Below are 23,092 nucleotides of genomic sequence, written 5' to 3'. Positions count from 1 at the left end.
TGATACATTTGGCTGAATCTGAACACACATCTGATTTAAATGTCCAGTTACTGATAGTGAACCCTTGTAATTTGGCCACCATGTGTTGAAAGTGTTCAAATAGCGACACAAACCTTTTCGAATTAAAGCCGAGACTTGTCACTTTCGTGCAGTATCTATTATTTTATTTCAGGCAGGCATGGAGTCTGTCACGAGCCCGTTTCCCGTCCAATCCTTTCTCGTCTGTCCCTCCTAGTTAGTGCACTTTAAAACAGTGCCACCGTTCATTCATTCCCCACATCATTCCCGATCCACTACAGAACCGTTGCAAATCTCCCCCACCCCCACAGCCTCCTCCCTCATTGACAAAAGTTGTTTCTGTTTATATTGTGTCTATTTATCCAAATCTTGTGAATCTCAAGCTCTGCCGGGGTGGTTGTGCTCTCAGGAAAAGTCAATGTCATGCTTCTTCAGATTTTTCTAGAGCGTCACTTGTGCAGAGTCACAAAATTTACGTCTTTATTTAATAAATGGTTGAACCTGACGGAGTGCCCTGACTGAATTAAAAACAATGGTGTAACACTCACAATCTAAACTATCTTTTTTTTCAGAGTCATTAGAACAGTTTCAAGAGAAAATCATTAGTTAAAGAGGGGATCTTTTTTTTTCTTTATCTAACCGATATGGTTTCCTTTGTCAAGGGAGTCATTACCAAAAACAATAATAGCTCAGTTACAAACACTGTACAGTAAAGAAGTAATAGGAAGAAAAAAGAAGAGGAAAAAATAGGAAATAAAGGAAATGAACCACATTTGAAACTAGAATTATGACCTCATGGTTGTTCACATCGATATCTGTTTTTTTCTGCTATGAGCCCTTGAAAAGGTTGAAAGTGGTGCTGGAAATGTTGTGATCATTGTAGTTGAGCATCATAGTCCCTCAGTGACCTCCCTTCTGCTCAGTGACCTAATTTTGATGGACACCAGTAGACTCGTCTGATCTCGTCTGATCTCGTCTGATTTTTCCCAGAACACATTACACAGCTACCAAACTGTTTTGTATCATTTTATTTACACTGTAAATAACTTTCACACACACAGAGCATCTGCAGAAGGTTGAGGTTCAACAGTAGCGACAGCTGACACCCCCTGTTGGTCAGTGTGAGAGCATCATACTTCAGCGACTGCATTACAGGATAATAGAAACACATCAACACTTAAAGAAGAAGGAGAAGGAGAATAAACAAATTCAACAGTTTTAGTCTTCTGTAAAATGAAAAACAGACTGAAGATTTAATGTAAGGAAACACTCACTGAATAACAAAAGTGGTTCTGTACTCATTCAAGTTCACAACCTGCAGCGTCATCTTCCAAAATGCCTTGAATGAAATCATGTCTGAGGGCCTTATTGATTGACAGGACATATTTTCTCTTGCAGAGATTCTGTCCCCAAAATTAAGACTGCCAGGATGTTATTCCTCTGTATGCAATCAAGAACCCAACCTTCCCCAATCTGCACTGTCTACAACCCAAAACATTTAACAGGCAACTGTGTGGGCAGTACTTTGCTTATGATGATCTGTTTCATATCCTTGTATAGATTTGTCTCGATCTCCGCTGTAATTGAGCTCAGGGTTTTGAGATTATAGAGGTGAGTGAAAGTAGAAACAAGGTGACTTTCCAGCACAAAATTCAGTCAGAATTCGACTAATTTTTTTTCGAACTTTATGACCAGGCAGAGCTGATCAGACTCAGCAAAATATTTTACTGTATCAAATACTGATGCAGAATATCTTTCTCTCTGACATAGTAACCTCCTGACATATATATTATTCAGAAAGAAAGATATTCTGCATCAGTATTTGATACAGGCTACAGGCTAATAAGCTTCAGGCAAACAAGCACTGAGTCTACTGTGACTCCTACATCTGACGAACCCCGAGGCTCCCGAGCAGTCTGCAAATTCAACATTCTTGGATGTGCAGGCAGCTGTTAGGGATGTATGAAGCAGAACTGGATACTGGATTACAGGATTCATTTGAATTAAAGGTGGTTAGTGGTGCACATGCAAACACATTTTTTTCAAGCTTCTTTTATGAGGTACATGGATGTGCTCACAATTCTGAGCCCATTGAGCATGCTCAAAGAAACAGATTAAGTAACACAACATCAAACTAGGTCGATATAAAGGAGTTATTTCAGTCCTATATCTTGTTTGAAAATTTGTCAAAATACCTTAAAATGTCGACATACAGCCCAGTTTTAAAACTTATAAGTAATTGATAAATTTACCGCTATTATGTCATGTGCTGCAGGAGAGTGAGAGACAGATCCTGAAACAGGTGTGAGAGTAGGCAACCTTGCTGGTATTTGTGAAACAGTTTCATTGAAGTGAAAGGTCTGTCAATATATATGTAACATATATATCATAAAGGCATAACTATTGAATTAAAATTAAAAAGGAAAAAATGCTACAAACCCTGCAGGTAAAACAAAATGGTTGTCACATTAAGAACGGTTGCTTACAATCACCCTCCTGTCCAATCATATTTATCAACATCATCAATTCCAACTTGTATCATTATATGATGGTGTAAAATCACAGCCTTTGACCCAAGGCGACCGGGTTTGAATCTGGGAGATGACAAAGTGCTTTTTGGAAGTTTTGCTCAGCGCTTATCAATTTCGTTCTATTCCCAACCCTAACTGTGTGGTTTTTCCCTCACCATGGTTGGCTTTTCCGAACCCTCACCATGGGGATTTCCATACGGTTTTATTTTCCTAGTGGATAGGTATGTGTATTACTCGTGTTGCCGTGACAACAGGTTAAAAGGACAAAAGAAAGGAAACACTGAAAGTACCTTTCTTTGGCATTTAGAGAATTCAACAAGGTCTTAACACGGCTTCCACTTCAATACTGCTGCGTCATTTCACTCAGTTAAGGACCTTTCTAACCAAATTGGCAATTCAATGAAAGCCAATGTGCGACCTAAATTCCCGCCAACTCACTTCCTGATGGCTCCTTCAAACAGCATTCAATAAAAGTATCATACGACTTTTCTTGGCTTTACAAATGGATCACACTCTGATAATTAAAAAGTAATTTAACAGTTTTTAAACTGTTTTACCGTCATACCCGTTCCAATGATTGTATAAGAGAAAAAAATAGTTTTGGGGCACTGTGCATCATGTGATGAAGATAGAAGTTATTACAGTTCGGCCAATACACAGGAAATACTGCACAGCCCAATGCTGTTCCTTGAGGCTTGGGTCGTATGTTGTATTAATCCCGGGTGTTACTTTCAGTAAAAGCTACTTTCATTTTCTTGACATCATCATAACATCACAAGTTTTTGGGGCAAATGGAAATATGACAAACCCTAGAAGCTCGGAAACATTTTTGGCTCATACACCAGGTGAACAATTCCCATTCATGTAATCAGGTGCCATATTCAAGTCCAGTTCTCATGTGTACGTCCATGGTAGCAGGTATATATGGCTACGTTCAGACTGCAAATCAAATCAGATCTTTAGGACAGACTGTCGGCAGTGAACAGATTGGATTTGGTGTTTCCAGACTGGTCCAGACATCACCAACCTAACTGCATGGGTGGCTGTGGTAACGACGTGTACAACTTTTTCTGATTGCGCTCTGCATAGATTCTGCTCACTCTATCACTCTGAAACTGACGTGATGCAAGAAATCCGATCTGAGCCAACAGAGCGGCCGGACTGAGACGCATCTGTAGATATCCAACTGGAATTGCATTTCAAACCACCTCAAAATGTGGTTTGGATCTGGGTTGCAAAACTCGCATTTCATGTGTTTTTTTTTGGCTGGTCTGACTTTCAAAAACGACCCTGACACAATCTGGATATGACATTAATAGGATTTGGGCTGGCAGTATGACCGCAGCCTATGAGAGCTGGTGACAGCTGTGTCAAGTTAAGTTGAGTATACAGGTTTGTCATAATTATTACTTTTAGAAATAATCAGACACAACTCAAGTGAGTTTTGAACTATTCTAAGGTTGTAATTCTTCCATATGTCTGGAAGTCTGGAGTTTGAACACGTTGATATTTTAGTGTAAAAGTGTCAGTAGGATACAATTTTGGCGATGAATTTTTGGCCAGCACTGAACACAGTTACTGTGTCTAACTCACCTGTTGATCAGTGTAGGAATGACATAAAGGTATGCTAAATTTGCAGGTTAGCTAGGAAAAGGGGTAGTGAGAATGCTGATATGCCCCAGTCTAAAATTTTGAGATGATTTACATATGGAGAATATGTATTTGTTTATTTGAAAAGCTTGAAAACTGCCTTTCCTTAATAATTGTGTTAAAATGAATGAACGCGAACTGCTGCGGTAACGTTGTTCCTTCTTTTAGAAATGTGTTTTAGACTGTAGCATTGCAGGTTGTGCACTTGTTTATTCCTCTAATATACTCATGATCATTGTCAGATCATCACAATGTCTTCGTACCCCAGGTTGAACACTTTCATTGAACACAGAGGGACAAACACTTATTTTCTGAGCGGGCCGATGAGAAGAAACCGAGCTTAGGTCCTTTTTCTTTTAGCAGCATACTATTTTATCATACATGTTCTCTTTAAGTTACAGTGTTGCTCTAAATAAAAAGTTTTAGTCCACTTCTACTGTATGTTTTTTTTTTCTGACAAAAAGAAAACTAGTCACAGGAGTCGAGCTGCTTTCTCTACTCTAATGTGAAGTTACCAACTATTCCAAATATACCAACTGTCATCGACATCAGGAAATAACAAAATGTGCCACTGAATCACTTATTTTGCAAATGTGTTGTTGTTTTTTCATAAATGCTTGATATCTCATGCTACAGCAAAACTCCTAAAATATTACATAAAGTCTGGCACACAGTACAACATCTATCTACTGCAGGAAAACATGTCTTTCAGATTTCACAGTCATTGGATCATTGAATGCTTCAGAAGAGCCCTTAAAAATGCAGTTAGTTTTCTGCACTGCAGCGCTCCGTGAACAAAGTTCAACACATACTGACATATTAACACCAGGTCTCTACTGTCTGAATTATAATCTTAAAAAAAACACACAAAAAACTCCGTGCTGACAAATTTACACAAGTGAAACTCTCAGTGGTGTCTCTAAAAGAGGGCATTTTAGCATTTATGCGAAATCTCGTTTAATATAAATAAATCCTGATGTAAACTGATTCATCTTCTATTGGAATTTAACGTTAGAAAATAAATAATTACAGTTAATTTTGTAAAGGTGCAATATGCATAAAACTATGCATATTGTAATACCACTTATTACGTTTAGAGGCAATAGTGAGTCACTGTAGTTTCCAGGCAGTCTGCCTTCAGCCCGCTCCATTTGGTCTATTGCTTTGTATTTTTGCCCTGCTGTGAGTTATCTTTTTCTTTATAATTAATCATGGAAAAGTTAGATTGTATGGACTCAGTAGTTGATCAACATCCAAAATGTCAAATTTGCTACGTCTATAATTTACATAATTGCTTGCTTATCTCTATTTTTAGGTAAACCACAGTAACAAGAAAACAGCCTTTGCGAAACCATGTATTGTAATGTTGTTCACTACACATTGTGTTGTCATGAGCTGTACTAAAGATCTGATTTAAATTGTCCAAACATGGTCAGTATGGCTGGTTTGCTTGCTTCATAAAATTGTCCAAGTTTGCTAGATGATGAGCTAATTGAGTAAGTCACAAACCCAGAGTCGAACTGCATATCAACAAACGGCAAAATAAACTTAATTGCAGTTAGTAATGTTATACAGAAAGAAACTCAGCCCTGGACTTATTAGCTGGGACTGAACCGCCCACGCCATGCTCTCATGTGCACCCTGAATGACAGACGCATGGAGAGGGGTGATAAAGAGGCCGGCAAGGTTGGTAAGAACTTCATTGATTTACTTGCAAAGAGCTGTCTCCAACGCTGGAAAAGAACCCCGCCACTTCCTCTCATGTTGGACTGAGGGCAGGCTGGACACTACAGTAACTCACTTAGCTATTTAGCAAGCAAACTTCAGTAGACATCTGTGCAACACAATATAGTTGTCTTTGACATGATGTCAAGACTACTATTTCTTCACATTCTGTGAATAATTTTAGTTAATTTTCTGAATGCTAAATGTTAAATATTTCATTTTTAAATGTAATAATTAGTGTCTGATATGGAAATGTACTGTAAACTATATCAAATATGAATTATTTTGATATTGGTTGTGATTATTGTGATTTTCTGAATAATAATTACGTTTTAATGGTGGCAAACTAATAACTTGAACTAACAAATTTAAAGCGACTTCACAGCTCCATAGAAGTGAAGCCAAAATATTTCCGAAATAGGTGCTGCGATCTCGCACTCGTGACGTCATTTGCAGGGATTGGAGAAGTGGTATCGAGGTCCCACCTCCGAGACCACAACCAATCTATGGGGGCGAAACAGCTGAAATGTAGTTGCTGAAGTTCAGAGGCCTGACCGGATGTCAAGACCGCAAGACGGCAAGGCCTGTTGTTGCCATATTTTGGTTTCACTTTTGTATATAAGGAGGATGTGATGATTGTTCATCTTTATATACAGTCAATAGTTTTTTTGTTTTTTTTTGTATTATCCCAAAGGCCTCTGCACACCTACACAGATGTTTTTAGTTAATTTTGCTAATTAGACCTGGACTTATCCTGTGTTAAAATGGGGTCGTATTTGCCATGTAAAGTCAACATGTGAACAGACCCCTCTTGTGGTACTCATGACGTCAGAACTCTGAATTTTCCATAAGCCTCGAGTTTACGAGTTGTGATGTGTTTGCTGACGTTGACCTGAATAGCAGAGGCCATGGAAATTAATTTTCTCGTTAGATGTGGAGATAATATATTGTAATTTTAGTCAGGTAGAGTTTGTCTTAATAAGTTGGAAGATAGCCTAGGTCTGAGGAAAATGGTGATCTCATCTCTTCTTTCTGTGCCTTTACATTTCCTGCTTCATGTTATCCCCGTTAGCTTGCTAGATTGTGGCTTCTAGTTGCCGCTAATGTTGCTGCTGCCAATCGGTTTTCATGACTTTAATCACTTGAACGACAAGCATACGGTGCACATGACTTCCCATGTTGGAACCACAAGCTCACGAGTTCCATTTGAACGCAGCATAAATCTGGACCTACTTACATAAAAAGAAGTGTAATCAGGTGAAAACACCTGGATTGTGAATGCATAGGAGCTTCAGCCTGGACAGATAACAAGCTGTAGTATTGAAACATACAACCCCATTCCAAAAAAGTTGGGACGCTGTGTAAAATAAAACAGAATGCAATGATATGCAAATCCTCAACCCATATTTACTTAAAAGATAGATCAAAGATAACGTATCAAATGTTAAAGCCGAGAAATTTCACTGCTTTATGAAAAAATATGTGCTTATTTTGAATTTGATGCCAGCAACATGTCTCAAAAAAAGTTGGTACGGGGGCAACAAAGACTGGAAAAGTTGTGTAAACTTAAAAAAAAGACACCTTGTGGATCATCTCACAATTAATTAGGTTAATTGGGTTGGCAACAGACCAATACCATTATTGGATGTAAACAGAGAATTCTAGAGAGACAGAGTCTCTCTGCAGTGAAGATGTTGAGGTGATCATCACTCTGTGTTTCATCCAGAAAACCTCTATTTCAGGGAGGGTGCTCCTTATTTCACCAAAACTATGGCAAACCATAATTTCTACATACTTCAACTGCATGGCTCCATAGTAGAAGTGTCCGGGTAATAATTCAAACAATTATCGCACATCATGACATGAAAAATATGACAAAGTAGACCCCGAACTGTCGAGCAGCTGAAATCCTAAATCGGGCAAGAATTGGAAAACATTTCCCTTCCAAAACTCCAGAGAGTGATTTCCTCAGTTCCCAATTCAAAATAAGCACATGCTTTTCATAGAACAATAAAATTCCTCTTTTTCAACATTTGATATGTTGTCTTTGGTCTATCTTTTAATTAAATATGGGTTTACATGATTTGCAAATCCTTGCATTCTGTTTTTATTTACATTTTACACAGCACCCCAACTTTTTGGGAGACAGGGTTGTACCATATATGACATGTTCAGAGAATGAATTTCACAATTAAAGAAATGAAGGACAAATGTGAAAGCTACTGGACACTGCAGTTGCCAGTGTGAACATCCACTGGTATAGTTTTCCACTGCAAAAATAACCACAGTGAAGTGGTGTGAAAAGTATTCTGTCACAGGACCCATATACAGTACATAAACTGTATCCTTAGTACGGGAACAGAGTAGTGCTCTGGGAAACAGTACCTGAAAGAGGTTTTTGTGTCAGCAGAATACATTATTGACAGTCTGAGTCAATGACAGCACTCTCATACAATGGTCTCCAAATGAAAGCTCCTGACTGAGCTTTACTCCTTGAAGAATAAGGCTGTTGTTATTTAAAATTTTCTTTGATCAACATATCTCATGAAAAGACCAAAACCAACAATGTGTTTACAGAAACAATATCAATGTGAAGCTGTAGACAAGAACTTACAAAATATGGATGGATATTTTGTTTACCAAATTGTCACAAAAAAAAATGCTCGATAGAAAAACAAATGTAACAGAAACAAAATGGCTTTGTGACCATTTGGAGGCTCAAATGTCCCTTTAGGAGGGAAACTTCATGTTGACTTGTCATGTTTTGTGATATATTCATCGAACTTGAGGCATTTTGTTCATAGCCCCATGGTGTCATGTAACAACAACAATGACACGGTCACTTTTCTATTTTTAATGACTTCCAAGACCCGCTGCTGTTTCTGAATCTTTCCCGAGAAACTTTAGGATGTTTTTTTTTCTGGTAGATCCTATTTATTCATTAAATTGAGTATGTTGAAGAGGTTAAAAACAACTCAGAAATACCTCACAGTTCTTTTTTTTTTTTTTTTTTTTTATAAGGCTCAATTATTTCTCTCTGCCGATCTTAACAAATGTTACACAGGAGGAAATTGTGCATTTGTTATGGACCATTTTCAGCTCAACATTTGGTGCTCTAGTGAGTATTTGTGGAACCAGGAGGGTGAATGTGAGGCTGCATAGAAAACAAACTATGGTGTGTGTCCATGCAAATGAAGGAACATGTCATCCAGTGCAACAGTGATGTGTTTATAATATTTTATAGACAACAGTGGAGCTCTATGGCACAGAGGAATAACAGGCTGTGGTACACACAAAGTACTTGTTAGTTTTGGTCTGCACATGGGATTTATTTAAAAATAAAAACAGACTTATTGGCCTGAACAAACTATTATCAGCCACATTTACAAACCATCCTATTTGCACTGGACGTCTATGTGGTTCATTCAAACACACAAAATCTGTGTAAATTGTCTGACAAAAACAAAAATTGTAAATTGTCTTGTATATACTTTGATGCACACATATTGATAAGCTACCGAACTAACTAATCAGCAAACACAAACTCAGACGTAAAGGTCACAAATTATTAGTGTTCAGTCAAAATTGACCAAAATTAGTCAGTTCAAGTCTTCCAGAAACACATTTTATGATCAGAGGGGCATCCCGCTGTTTGCAGTAGCTTTAAAACTGTAGACCTCCAACATGGCTGCCCAGAGGTGTCATCTACTGTAAAAGCCATTAATCACTACAGCACAGTATTAATACTGCAACCACAGCACAATGTTTAGAACAGACAAGTTAGTGTTTGCAAACACTACCAACTCTGTAGCTTGTTAAAATCAACAGTGCTGCTTTCATCTTGCCTGCTCCTACACGTCTGTGCTGACGCTGTGGGTGACCACCTCCCTCATGGTGACGGAGCGGATGAGGTTGAGCTTCTGGTAGAAGCTGGCAAGGTCCATGGGCAGTTCCAGGTCCTGCTGCTGCACAGTCCTGTAGCTAATCCTGCGACCGCCGTTACACAGCCTCTCTGGGTGCTGTAGGTAGAAGGGCAGTGAGCAGCGGGCGCAGGATGGGCAGAAGGCATGCGAGCGCTGGCACCTGCGTGGCGGAGGGGTTGGGGAGTAACTAGCCGGCCCGTTGGCCTCAGTGATGAAGGTGGGAGGATAGGTCTCAGGCTCACTGCTGTAGTGCTCTGGCGTTGGAGGTGTAGGAGGAGCGGACAGAGCCAGGGGGCGGGACGGCGACATGGTGGCGAGCTCTGGTTCCTCCTCTTCCCCCTTCTCAGACTCCTCCCTCTTACAACAGTAATACTGGAGCAGTCAAAAACAAGAGGGAAGAACTACAGGTCAGAATCAAAGTGTAGAATGCTTTTTGGTAAAGTTAACACTGCCAACAGTGCAAAGACCAGGTGTAATGCTGGTGCAGTACAGGCGGGACCCAAATGCATGACCCAGGACACCGATAAACAGTTCCGGCTCTTTACTTGGAGTTTGTAAAGAGTACGAAATAATGAGGCAGTAGATCTCAAGGATGATGCAAAACAATCAAAAAAATCAGGCTAAGGTACAATAGGACTGGGTAAAAGACTGAGTCAAAAATGTATAGTATCAATGTTCTTTTGAATGGCAGATCTCTCCAGTGTTGAGAGAGAGTAAAGTCAACTTTTAGGGAAAGACAGCCTGTGAGCAGGTCGATGAAACAATTGTGGGGACAACGTGTGGGTAAAGAGGTGGCTTTGGTCTGGGTAGCAGGGGCCTCCTTGCAGCTTGTGGAACCCAAGAGAGCTATAAGAGGAGTTACTGGCCAGTGGGGCAAAGGAAACTTGACAGAGAAAGGTCTTGAGACAAGATTCACTCCAACCAAAAAATTTGTCTGAGGATAATCCACTGTTGATTTGTGGGTCGCTGTCATAATCAACATATAAATTACTGAGTTATTGCCACAAACTTGTCTTGTGAGGCCACAGTTGCTTTTGTCCACTAAATTCGAATCAGTTCATCCTTGAGTTCAAGTACATTTTTGGGCCAAATTCTAAGACATTTCTTTCAGGCATTCTTGAGATATCACATTCACATGGATGGGACTGATGTATAGGATAGACGTGAGGTCATATTTCGCTTGACCTTTGACCTTTGACCACCAAAATCCATTAATTTCATCCTTAAGTCCAAGTGAATGCTTGTGCTGAATTTGAAGAAGGTCACTCAAGATGTTCCAGAGATATCGCATTGACAAGAATGGGAAAGTGAGGTCACAGTGACCATGACCTCTGACCTTTGACCACCAATACCTAATTACTTCATCAATGAGGCCAAGTGAACATTTGTGCCAAATTTGAAGACATTTCATCAAAGCATTTCCCAAACATCCTGCTCATTAGCATGGGTCCGTGTAAGGTGACGGTGACCTTGACCTTTGATCCCCCAAATCAAACCAGTTTTTCCTTAAGTTCAAGTCACTGTTTGTTCCACATTTGAAGAGATTTGCTGAAGGCGTTCCTGGGATATCGCATTCACAAGAACGAGACGTGAGGACACAGTGACCTTGACCTTCGACCACCAGTTTAGTGCTGAGGCATAGCAAATATTTTTGACACATTTGAAGAAATTCCTTCAGGTGTTGCTATAATATCGTGTTCACAAGCCTGTAAAGTGAGAGTGACCATGAACTTTGGCCACCAAAATCTTATCAGTTCTTTGTTTTTACCAACTAAGTTTGAAGAAATTCCCTCAAGGAGATATTGCATTCATGAGAAGGAGATGGATGGATGAGAGAGACTAAGGTCACAGTGACCTTGGAACAAGATGGACGAACTATCTCTTTAAAGACGTAGTGAGTATCCATCATTATCCCTGGACGGTGCCATCAGCAGTATCTGGACTGGGTATTTGTCAAAGCCGGTAAGACACCTAAACAGAGTCTCGGTCGATTGAACCATAAACCAGTGATTATTTCGTATGTGGCAAGAGTGTCAAAACAGTTGAGATGTATATTTTCCAAAATACACTGTTTCTGTGGCTTTTAAACCCCAAAACACGCTGTGCCAGAAATTGGTCCACCCAAAGGATCAGGTCCCTCGGCACCAACAGAGCAACATAGTGTGCGCTGTTAAGTGCCAGGACGATTCTCCTGAATTGTACATTGGGGAAGCCAAACAGCCGCTGGCAAAGCGAATTGCACAAGACAGAAGGGCCAGGACACAACAGTCTGCACCCATCTACAGTCAGTGGCCACTCTTTTAGCCACCTGGGAGAAAAGCCGGTTTGAACTTGGAGTCAAAGAGACCATCAATGTGAGGAGTCATAATAGCCCAGTCATTTGGAGTATTTTCCCCTTCATCTGGTGGGTCCTATCTTTATCTAGAGAAACCTGATGATTTAGGAAAATTCCCTCACAAACATAAAATGATTTGTGTCTGCAGTTTTCACATTGCAAAAATAAGACGACAAGAAACACATCATTCAGTATTGATTAATTATGCTGTACGATAAAGCATTAGGGTTTGTTGCTCTGCAAATTGATACAAGTATTAAGTAACTCTGCTGAGAAAAATTTGGGGATGTAGTGAAGATTTTGGAAAGGATGACTATGAGCATCCCATTGAATGAAAAAAAAAAAAAAATCCAAAAATCTTCATTGATTTAATTTGTGAATGAGTATCAGTTATGGTACTTTTTCTGTTAAACATTAGATGTATGGTGAACAGTTAAGCAGTCATACCTGCAACCTACATAAACACAGTACAGCGACGATGGTCAATAAGATGACTGTAGCCAAAATTCCTCCTGCGATGACCACTGTCCCGGCTGACATTCGAAATCCTCTCCATCAACAACCTGTAAGGAGGAGGAGGAAGACAGAAAGGAGGAGAGTAAGGGGAGGAAACAAAGGAGGGAGTAAATGAGAAGAGATGAAAGGTGAAACAGGGAGAAGAGAGAAGACGAGGATGAGAAGGAGATGATAAAGAATGAGAAAGAGGACAAACAGAATCACAGTCAGTAAGGAGAGAAATGGAGGAAGGAGCAATATGTGGAGAGAGTATAATGTGAGGAAGGGGAAGAAGGAGGGCGGAAGCGGGAATGAAGACGGAAATAGGCAAGACAATGGAAACGGGGACAAAGAAGTAATGAGGAAAATTGTGGTAGGAAGGAAAGAGTGTATTACAAAGAGTAGAGTAAAAAAAAGTGATGAAAAATAACAAGAGGGAACCAAGGATTTGAAGAGATGACCAAAAAAAAAACAAATAAAATTCGAGATGAAGAAATAAAAGAGAAAATTAGAAAGAGGGGCGTGGGGGGTTGAAAGACAAAATGATGTTACTCTGAAAATTGTACACATTTACACTACACCTTCAAAATGTTTAAACTCCAGCCATGCAGCAAGAGTTTAAAAATCCCTTTTTACTACTGATGTGACTATAAAACAGTGGATACATGAAATAAAAAGCGTCCTAATCTACACGAACGGACTCATTTCTCAATCTGAGTTTCATCCATTCATTCTGATAACATTTGGAATGCCAAAAAGTAAGACTGAAATATTTTATCCCTATTGAAGTTAGCATAGTGGTAAGCGAGGACTTAGCTGGCTTGAATATATGAGTGCTCCATAGGGAATATCATTTGCTTCATTACCTATGTTTCAGGTACAAGAGGCACCTGTCCAGAGACACTCTGGGCAGGATTTGTAGACTTGTGGCCCCAGATATTGAGGCCAACCCACCAGGTAGCGGTAAAAGTGTCAGCGGCACTGACCTTCCTCACCACCGGGTCTTTTCAACACAAGCCGAGCTCAGTTGCTTGGGTAAGCCAGTCCGCTGTCAGCTCTGCAATTCGTGCAGTTACTTCCAGTTTAGTCCGTCACTAAAAAAGAGTCCACTCCATTAATATTCAGGTGATTTGTGACACGTGTATGCCAACTACCCTGGGTCTGGACATGATTCCTTCACCTTAGCCAGTTCTGTCATTTCTATAGTCATTCAAGGAGGGATGCATCCCTTGAATAGGTGGCGATGGCTATCCATTTAAAAAACGGGGCTGATTATCCCATACATTATGCCCACAACATATTTTTACCAGTGTTTTCAGTGGTGCCAGGTCAGTGATAGAACATTCATTTGAAAATTGTGTTTGGAACGATCGAATCATACATTACAATGCAGCCCCCAGAGAGTCAGTGCATTCTTTGTGGTGTGTTGTGTTCTTCACAACAAGGCTAACATTGACCTTACAGACGAGACATTACGGGACTTACGAGAAAGGCAGAACTGCATGTGCCATAACAGCTTGGAAACCCACAGACAGTGGTCGCTAATCTCATCAAGCTCCCAGTCAGTGACCTCGATAATCTCAACAGCTATGCAGTTAGTGCCTGTGACGACAAGATACTTAAATTGGTTGCCCGCATTAGCAACCCAGCGGGGGAGAAGCATACTGTTCCGACTCTGCTCGGACAGTTAACTCTGTCACACCATCGCCAAGCCTAGCTGCAACCTGCAGAACATGTGGAGTAGTTAATCAAGCTCCTGGATGAATGCCACATCATGGATCAGACCCACCTACAACCTTCCTACAACAGGAAATCAAAGATACTCAGGACCAGCTCTCCCTGGCCCACAGAGAGTATAAAATCCTACGTGAACAAGCCCGAGAGGCCCAACATAGGTCACACATTGGGGAAGAAGGGATCAGTTTGCCCAGGTAAGTACTGTGGCCGACCTGTTTGCTCGAGTGTCGCCCGACGCCAGGTCAGAGCCTGGAACAGGCACGGACCGCCAGCCCACTACTCTGGTGACAGGAACCAAACATCCTGTGGTGGCTTGGTCACTGACCTCAGCACCGTAGACCGCTACTAAGCATCTCCATCGACCAGCTTGTTGGATATGGATGCTCCGCCCCCAGAAAGTGCGTCCCAGTATCAGACCAACCACAGCCGCGCCAAATTGTATTATTGGTAGATTTATTCACTGAAAGTGATATTGATTAATTTGCCATTAAGAGTGGTACTGAGGTTAATTATGCCATTGTAAATCAAATTATTTTTTAAACGTAACAATCAGTGGTTGTGATTAACCTGTGCCAGACAAAAACAGGGTTTTAAGTCTCTTTAGTCATTTAAGCAAATGACAGATGCTGTTTTCCTTTACATATTTCATTAGGACGGTATCCAGCATGTTCAGAACCAACATTTCCAATCAAGCCCTGCAAGACCAACAGAATATAGATGCAAAAAAACAAACACTTTTGCATAAAAGTTCTCAACATAGTAAATAGAATCTCTGGGCTCTCTTGGTCATTCGTACTTCTTCTGTTTACATCTGGCTCGTTGAGCAGTCACTACACATTTAAAGGCGAGCGTGACTGCACGACAACAAAATTTGTGTCAGTTTAGTGCGCGTCACACAGTGCAAGATAGGTCTGATTAAATTTTGGTCTCAATCTAAGTCGGACAAAGCCATAACATATTTAAAGCCACAGCATATTAAAAGCACGTCAGAGTGTGTCACAGGGTGTTGTTTTCTCTTCACAATTTTTTTTCGATGGCACACACGATGAGGTGTGTTGGCCAGTTTTTTCCTGTTGTATTTTGACTGGATGGCCGGGTCACACTGTAACATCTTGGTCAAACTTTTTTGACAGTTTCATTTTACTTGCAGGTTGCCTTTGCTCACTGAAGCACCCAAATCAGCCATCTGTTGACGTGTCCTACATTGAGCTGTAGGGCCACCATTTTGGACTGATGACCTCATTTCACCACATTTCTCTCACAAATGGCAACTTATGTCTCAGACATGTGTAACGGCCAGAACCTCCCTCCACACATACCCCATGTTTCCCCCTCCATGTGTTCCCGGTGCTTCCCCTGTCTGTCTCTCCTTTTTGTTCTGGTGTATGTGCAGCAGAAAGGTTGTGGCTTCTCCACCTCTCCTGGCTGCTGATGAGCGGTTGATTATCTGCATACCTTCAGTCCATCTGCTCATCAATCTTCAATATTTTCACCCTGGTTTTGCGTATATTCTCGGCCATTTACAGTAGATTATTTAGTCCAAGATTGTTCTCCCGTTGCAAATATTTACTTCTTGTTTTCCCCGGCTCATCAGTCTACCTGCTCACGACTTCACGCTTCATCTTTCACCAAGCTCCACTCAGCTCAGCCCATGCCAGCCCAATCTCGGCCCCCTGTCTCTCAGGGGCTCTCGCTTGTCAGCCTCCAATCTCCTCCCAATACCAACTCTTACAGAGGAAATGCACATGTAGTGCCAACTTGATTAGCCCAAGTCCTGCGTTTGAGACCCTTCTCTGGTATGCAATCTCAACAATATGAGCTTTTAGCCGAGTATACAGTATATATAGAAAATTCCAGAGCAAGTGAATAATCACAATAAACAGTGGATTACTTGTGACAATAAAGAAAACCTTATAATTATGAGGTACGATCTGAAGTTTGTAATGAGTGTTAAATGGGATTTGTGGATGCTTATTATCAAGTACTCATAATATCCATAGAATGTGTAAGTTGCATTCATTCTCACAGAATTGGTATAATGTTTATGGGGTCAATTCAAATTGAGTCGATAGGATTCATCTTATTAACAGCCTCCAGCTTCACAGACAATTTTTTAAAAGATGGAAATCTAAACAAGCCTTTCGTCAATGATTAGAATTTCACAAGTTGCAGTCACTGAATTTTATTAAATGTTTTGCATCTTTTGCTTTCAAGCACTCAGCTGAGTGCTCCCAAAGCAATTTGACAAACAATAAGACCATCAACAGAGTGCAAACCTCCAGTAACACCGAAGCACCCACCGACCTGCACAGCGGCAGCCTTCAGGACAGTTTATGATGCTTGTTTTTGTGTAAATTATTAAATAAATAAAAATATCTGTTCTACATCATCACCAATACTGAATCAGCTCGAGCAAAAAAACTGTGACCATTGAATTTTAAAAAGTGATAGGAGAGTCAATGAAAGTAATATATAAATATTTAGTTTTGAAAATAATCACTTTAGCATCCAGACAAGGTATTTGTCTCTTCCTGCATGAGTGAAGACAAGTAGTCTGTTAATAATTTCCTTCAAATTACATAAGCGAGAAACACATTATGCATTTTGTTATTCACTTTTCCTTCATGTTTAATGCAATAAATCTGGTACCAATCCAGAATTAAGTGTGTATTAACAAATGGAGAGAACAATTAATCCATTGAAAAGACACTGAAATGTTCCTCAACCCTTTCATGTGACAACTGATGGAAATGTATCAAGTCTGTATTGCTGTAACCTTCACTCACATATCCTCCTCAAGACTGAACTCACTCATCCCTGATGTTACATTAATAGTGTGAATTTAAATTATGAATCACTCATATTCAGCTTTCCCTCATGTTTTATGAAGTCATGAACCAAAGCAGAGTTAAAAAAAATGTGCACGGATGAATAGTGAAACGCCAGCAGGCAAGATGCAAAGGACTCACGTGAGAAGAGATGTGACTGAAGCCACAGTCATCATCATCATCATCATCATCATCATCATCATCATCATCATCATCATCATCATCATCATTTCATTTCCTCTGCATCCTGTGTGGGCGTGACGAAGGTCGGCAGGAGTGCGTTGTATCGTGGGGTCACGCCACCAAACTTCCCAAAAATAGCTGAGAACTTCTTAAAGGGAGAAAAAGGCTCTCTGGATTGACGCAGGGCAGATTCTGCCTTTGGATCCTCTCAACATTTTCCATCGTTGGCTAAAAACTATCAAGGAGAATCCTGGTGTGTATACGCCGGCGTGTACAATTTGTTTTACATGTGAAACAAATTGCTGATCATCCAAACAAACTACAAATGCAGGTCTCAAAGTCATTGACAGCAAGATACAATTATGTAAACTAAAGTCAAAAACTACTTGAATCCATCTAAAGTTTGGTTCTGGAAAGAGACATTCAAGCCCAAGCCTATTTTCTTTTTAAAATTTTCACCCGATAAAACATCACCAGACAGTAAACACCTCTCGGCTGACTCCAGACAAAATTGAAATTTGCATTTCTGTCTTTCAAAACTGTAAATTAGAGAGTAAATAACTACCATTAAATATAACCAGTAAATTTCCACCAAACAGTGATGGAAAATACCTAACTGTGTTTACGTAAGTATTGTACTTAAACATATTTAAATCTTATTTGTACTTAAGTGTTTTCACTTGATGCTATCTTCTAGTTAAATTTCTTAACATTACTTTTTTACTCCACTACATTTATTTGACAGCTTTAGTTATTGAGGATTTGACACATTGGATAACAAGTAAAATGTAACACTGGTTCCCAACTCTTTTAACTTATTAGCAGCCCCACCAATAGTGATTATTACAACTGCACCTCTCATATGGCTTCATGTCAATACATGTTCAAATGATCCTATGTCTCCAAAAATTTATAAAATTTGAAAAAGTCCAAAAACTGAAAACATTTGTTTCACAATTTTGAGTTTTATTCTCTCCTCTCCCAGTAATCATCCCACGACCCGTCACATTTATCTGGTATCCCTCGATATACAACAGGATTAAAAGTAGTTCACACTAGCCCCACGTCCAGCAGCTAAAACAGTAACATGTCACTCACTCACTGATACAACAGTATACGCCTATTGATAATCTACTGATGTTATATATAATAATGCTTTTGGTTATATGAATTAGATGAACTTAACCAGAAGTTTTCCTTTAATAATTTAGGTTTTTGCAGCTAATACTTATGTATTGTTACGTAAGTATGATTTTTAGTGCTGTTTTTCTATGTAGTAAAGGATCTGAGTAGTTCTTCCACCACTGCATACGATCAAAGGGTCAGTTCAATTGATTTGTTTATATATTTACCCATATCACAAATCTCAACATAAGTTGTCTTAGGGCACTGTCGTGGTTTTGGTCTGACTGTTTATCTTTTGGTTTGTCCCTTGTGTTGCTCTCTCTGCCCACCAGAGGTCCCCCTCCTCTCCTGCCTGCCACACCCACCTCACCTGCTCTCAGGTCTCCAATCAGCCACAGCCACTGAGTCTATAAAGTCTCCCCTGCAGTCATTCTCCCTTGCTGGGTTTTGAAGTCAGAACTCAGAAAAGGCTGAAGTTATCTGTTAAAGATTAATTTCCTGAAATTACTGTTTGCTGTTTTATGGACCCAAAAGCACAACATGGGACACAAGGATGAGGCAAACTAAATAACTTTACTTACGAATGTTCAAAGGAGTACAAGATGGAGGCAACTGAACCAATACATGCGGAAATCTAAAGTCAAAAAACGAAGAAGTCAAAGATTCCTGCTGGGAAGCCGAAATAAACCTAAAGTCTCTCTGTAACCACATATCTTTCCATCAATGAAACTACTTTCACAACTCAAAGAAAGTCAAAGAAAAGCACACATTTACATGCCACCTCATTTTCATATTAGAAGTCCTATTTCGTCACAGTAATCCACTGGAACTCTCAACACCATTTTTTAATGACCTGATGGTACAAGGTTTGATGAAGCTGATGAAGTCTGTTGGAGCTCTATGACATACTCAAAGTCGAGGATGTGTTTGAACTTGAATCCACTCAGAAGATTTCAGACAACCGGTAATGAGCTGTCCCCTCTCATTAGCACCTTATGGATCAGCTCATCACTTGCTTTTGCATTGGGTTTCCATAGCGACCATGCTCTAGACAGCAGTGTCTTTGAATGCCAGATAGTCATTTACACCCACACTGTCAGTCAGCATCACACAAATCAATGGAACAGGCACACACTCACAGGTCAACATCCATCCATCCATTCATCCATCCATCCATCCATCCATCCATCCACCCACCCACACATCCATACATCCATCCCCCTACCCATCCATCCATCCATCCATCCATCCATCCATCCATCCATCTATCCATCCATCCATCCATCCATCCATCCATCCATCCATCCATCCATCCATCCATCTGCTTACTGAGAGCTTCAGTCCCACTAAACACAACATATCTTCCTCCTTAGATATAAATATATCGCAGAAATTTAAATAATATAGAAGTAATCTGATATATGTTGTAGTGAAGTAAAAAATAAGGCCTCCATCATGTAACGTAATTTGTATCTATTAATATGTTACAATAAGTCTACTTTTCTTCAGATAAATCAAAGCTTGCAGGTAAAATAGGATTATTTATACCCATTTTTAAGAAACAAGCTTTAGTATCTTGAAACAAGACTTATCAAATCAGGCTGTGGCAATATAATGAAAAAAAAAAAGAGACAATAGTGAATTTATGAAAGACCCCATATTTTACATGTTTTTGCAGTCTTGAATCCATTAAAATACTTTTTTGTGGTTTTAAGTACCAAAAATCATCTTCATATAGTTTTACATCTGAAGTTTCTCTGGTGCTCTACTAATAACTGTGTCTTAAAGTACATTGATATCAATGACCCTCTCTTCTGATTGGCTGACCTTTTTTCAGAGTAACGCCCATGCCAACCACTGGATTTCTGCGGTCTTATTGCTTACAAGTTCCACTAATGAACACTCAGTGTTCCTCATAAAAGTTTGGACAGTGGGCCAGGGTGTTGGTCGGACATGTGGCATGAATGTGCGTTTAAGACATAACAAACTTTTGGAAGTCCAAATCGCTTGTTCAAACATCACAGTGGCTCAGTGCAGGCTGTGTACCTCGGTCTGTGGACTGAGCATTTTCACACCTTCACAGTATTTACATAACAGCTAGACCTATTTAATAATCAAAAGACAAATGAAATCTAAATTTATACAATATAGGAAACAAGTTGATTTGTAACAGAACAGGCTTCTATTTTCTCATCAAACAATCAGATAATTATGGCAAAACTAATATGTAATACAAGTGATTATAATAATAGATTTTACATAATGTGTAATATAAGTAAAAGACAAATATGAGAGTAAATATACTGGAGAGAGGTGAAGTAAAATATTAAACTAAATGATACATTTTTAACATTCACTTGCTGATGGATGCCCACTGAAGACCAATGTTAATGTTCTTATTCCTTCACTGATAATGGTTACATAATGTGGGATGACAGTGGTTCTTGCATCGTCTTTGTCCTTTGGCGCATAATAAAATTGAATGTGAATCTCTCTTATTAACACAAAGGATACATCTGGTGATGTTCCAGATGTTTCTTGCTGTCAGCAAATTCAATTAAAATACCAACTCTAACAATTAATTGATGATACTGAGAATTATTTTGTTTATTCAAAGTCAGAAATTGATGGAAGATGCTCTAACTTCTTTTAACTACATTTGCGCCCTACAAATATAGGTGAATTTCTTTTTTTTTTTTTTTTTTTTTTTTTTTTTTTTTTTTTTTTTTTTTAGCTATTCTGACACCTCTCACCCAAACTAAATAAAACAATGTGATCTCAATGCCCTTTAAGGCATATGAAATTATTAATGAGATCACCACAACTGCTTTATTAAGTCAGAACCATAAAATTATGAAAAGTAAGACTAACATATCCACATTTATTTTCCCCATATTTTAATCAGGCTACTTTTAGCACAATAAATAGGATGGACTTAAATAAGTCAGTATCTCCTCACCACAGTTGTATTGCTGACAATGTGGAGAACGTTTTAGACCATTTTTATTGTTGGTGTCAAGTCAAAATGTGACAGTTTGAAGGACTTTATGGACAAATTATTAATAAAGTTCGCTTTGTAAATTCTTTGGAATTAACCACTCTTTCAATTCTGTCCCTTCTTTATGTGAAATACATTTCTAGGGAAAGATTGAAATCGCGATTATGCATAAATTAAGGAAATGGAAAGTGATATGTTTCACTGAATAATCAAATACACACTAAAATGAACTGAAATTAACTTTTTTATAAAGTCATCATAGTGTTTGGAAGGCTCTATTTTGCGGACTTGGTGTTTTAGTGCATTTACGAATTTTAAAAGCCCACTTTTTACAGTTACACACACTGCACTCCTTATATCTATACAAACTGGTAATCTTACCCATCACATTAGTATTTGGATCGTCTCATGGCGTCACCTGCAGCAGCTCCACTTCGGGACGCCCCGGTGTGTGGCCAGAGGTGACGGCTGGGAAGGTCGAACTTCAGCTGGAAGAGGTGTAACCAAAACTAACAGCAGCTTTTTTTTTTTATCCACACGCTCATGTGATGTATAAGAACCAGCTGCAGAGATTTGTACCACTTTCAGTGAAGGAAAAAGACAAATGTGTCTTCACATTTCTTGTGTAATTTCACAGCCTGTGTTTCGCTCCACAGCTGTTAAACACGTGCGTAAAACAAATAAAAACAGACGAAAACGGAGTCAGCAGGAACTGTCTTTTCATACTTTCTCCCGGATATGTTCCATTTCCTAAAAGTGCAGGTCTCTACAGAACTGGTTGTATGTACAAAAGCAGTCTTTAACTCTTAATCTCCAAATATTCTTGGAATATACTTTCCCTCCTCGTTTCCGGTCCCCAGGTTTTCTCTTGGCTTTAATCCCAACAAAACCTTGAAAAAGCAGCTGATCCAGAGGATCGTGTGAGGACGAGTTGATAGGAGAAAAGCTCGGGTCCGCTGATAATTAATTGGTGGATGTATATTCTGCACACCGGATCCGGTCTCATCCTGTCAGTGTTGCAGCGCATTCATTTCCGATGCTGACCCGACGGGCTGTAACGGTGCGTCACAGCAGCGCGCGCTGCAAAAATACCAGAGGTACGCATCCGGGCAGCTCCAAGTAGTAATCTTACTTTTACCCCCGTTAGAATCAGTTGAGATATGTAATATAAAGTGGAATGAACTACATATATTGACATTATTATTTTCTCTCCAGGCGACACTAGTCAGTCTGTGAGTTTGACGCTTCAAAGTCATCAGTCAGGTACCTAGTGCGATTTGTGATCAAAATTGGACTATAAATCGATTGCGTGTGTGTGTGTGTGTGTGTGTGTGTGTGTGTGTGTGTGTGTGTGTGTAACATAGAATAAAAAGAAAAGAAAAAAACAAGAAAAATGAATTCTGCCATTTTGGATTGAAGGAAAAAAAAATAACAGTGAACTTTCTTTATCTATCAAATTATTATTACTGGTCATCTTTCAAAGCAGCTGGCATTTTATATTGACATCATTTATATAGATAACACAAGGTGCCCCTCGGGTGCTA

The 23,092-nt window shown here is 39.5% G+C and overlaps 1 protein-coding gene across 1 annotated transcript; it reads right to left on the bottom strand.

The window, feature by feature from the left end:
- Nucleotides 1-9,147: 9,147 nt before the first annotated feature.
- Nucleotides 9,148-22,490, bottom strand: LOC138210290 (protein FAM163B). The gene is made up of 3 exons (XM_069169354.1): nt 21,930-22,490; nt 12,630-12,745; nt 9,148-10,219 (listed from the first exon to the last, which is right to left on the bottom strand). Exons 2-3 carry the CDS (start codon nt 12,720-12,722, stop codon nt 9,776-9,778), a joined length of 537 nt encoding a protein of 178 aa, XP_069025455.1. The 5' UTR covers nt 12,723-12,745; nt 21,930-22,490; the 3' UTR covers nt 9,148-9,775.
- Between the last annotated feature and the right edge of the window lie 602 nt (nt 22,491-23,092).

The sequence above is a fragment of the Embiotoca jacksoni genome, unplaced genomic scaffold, assembly GCF_022577435.1.
Source record: "Embiotoca jacksoni isolate LCO1_2020_lvr unplaced genomic scaffold, fEmbJac1.0.p SCAF_44, whole genome shotgun sequence".
Lineage (NCBI taxonomy): Eukaryota > Metazoa > Chordata > Actinopteri > Embiotocidae > Embiotoca > Embiotoca jacksoni.
Note: the sequence above shows the minus strand (reverse complement) of the source record. Positions and strands in the feature narration are given on the sequence as shown.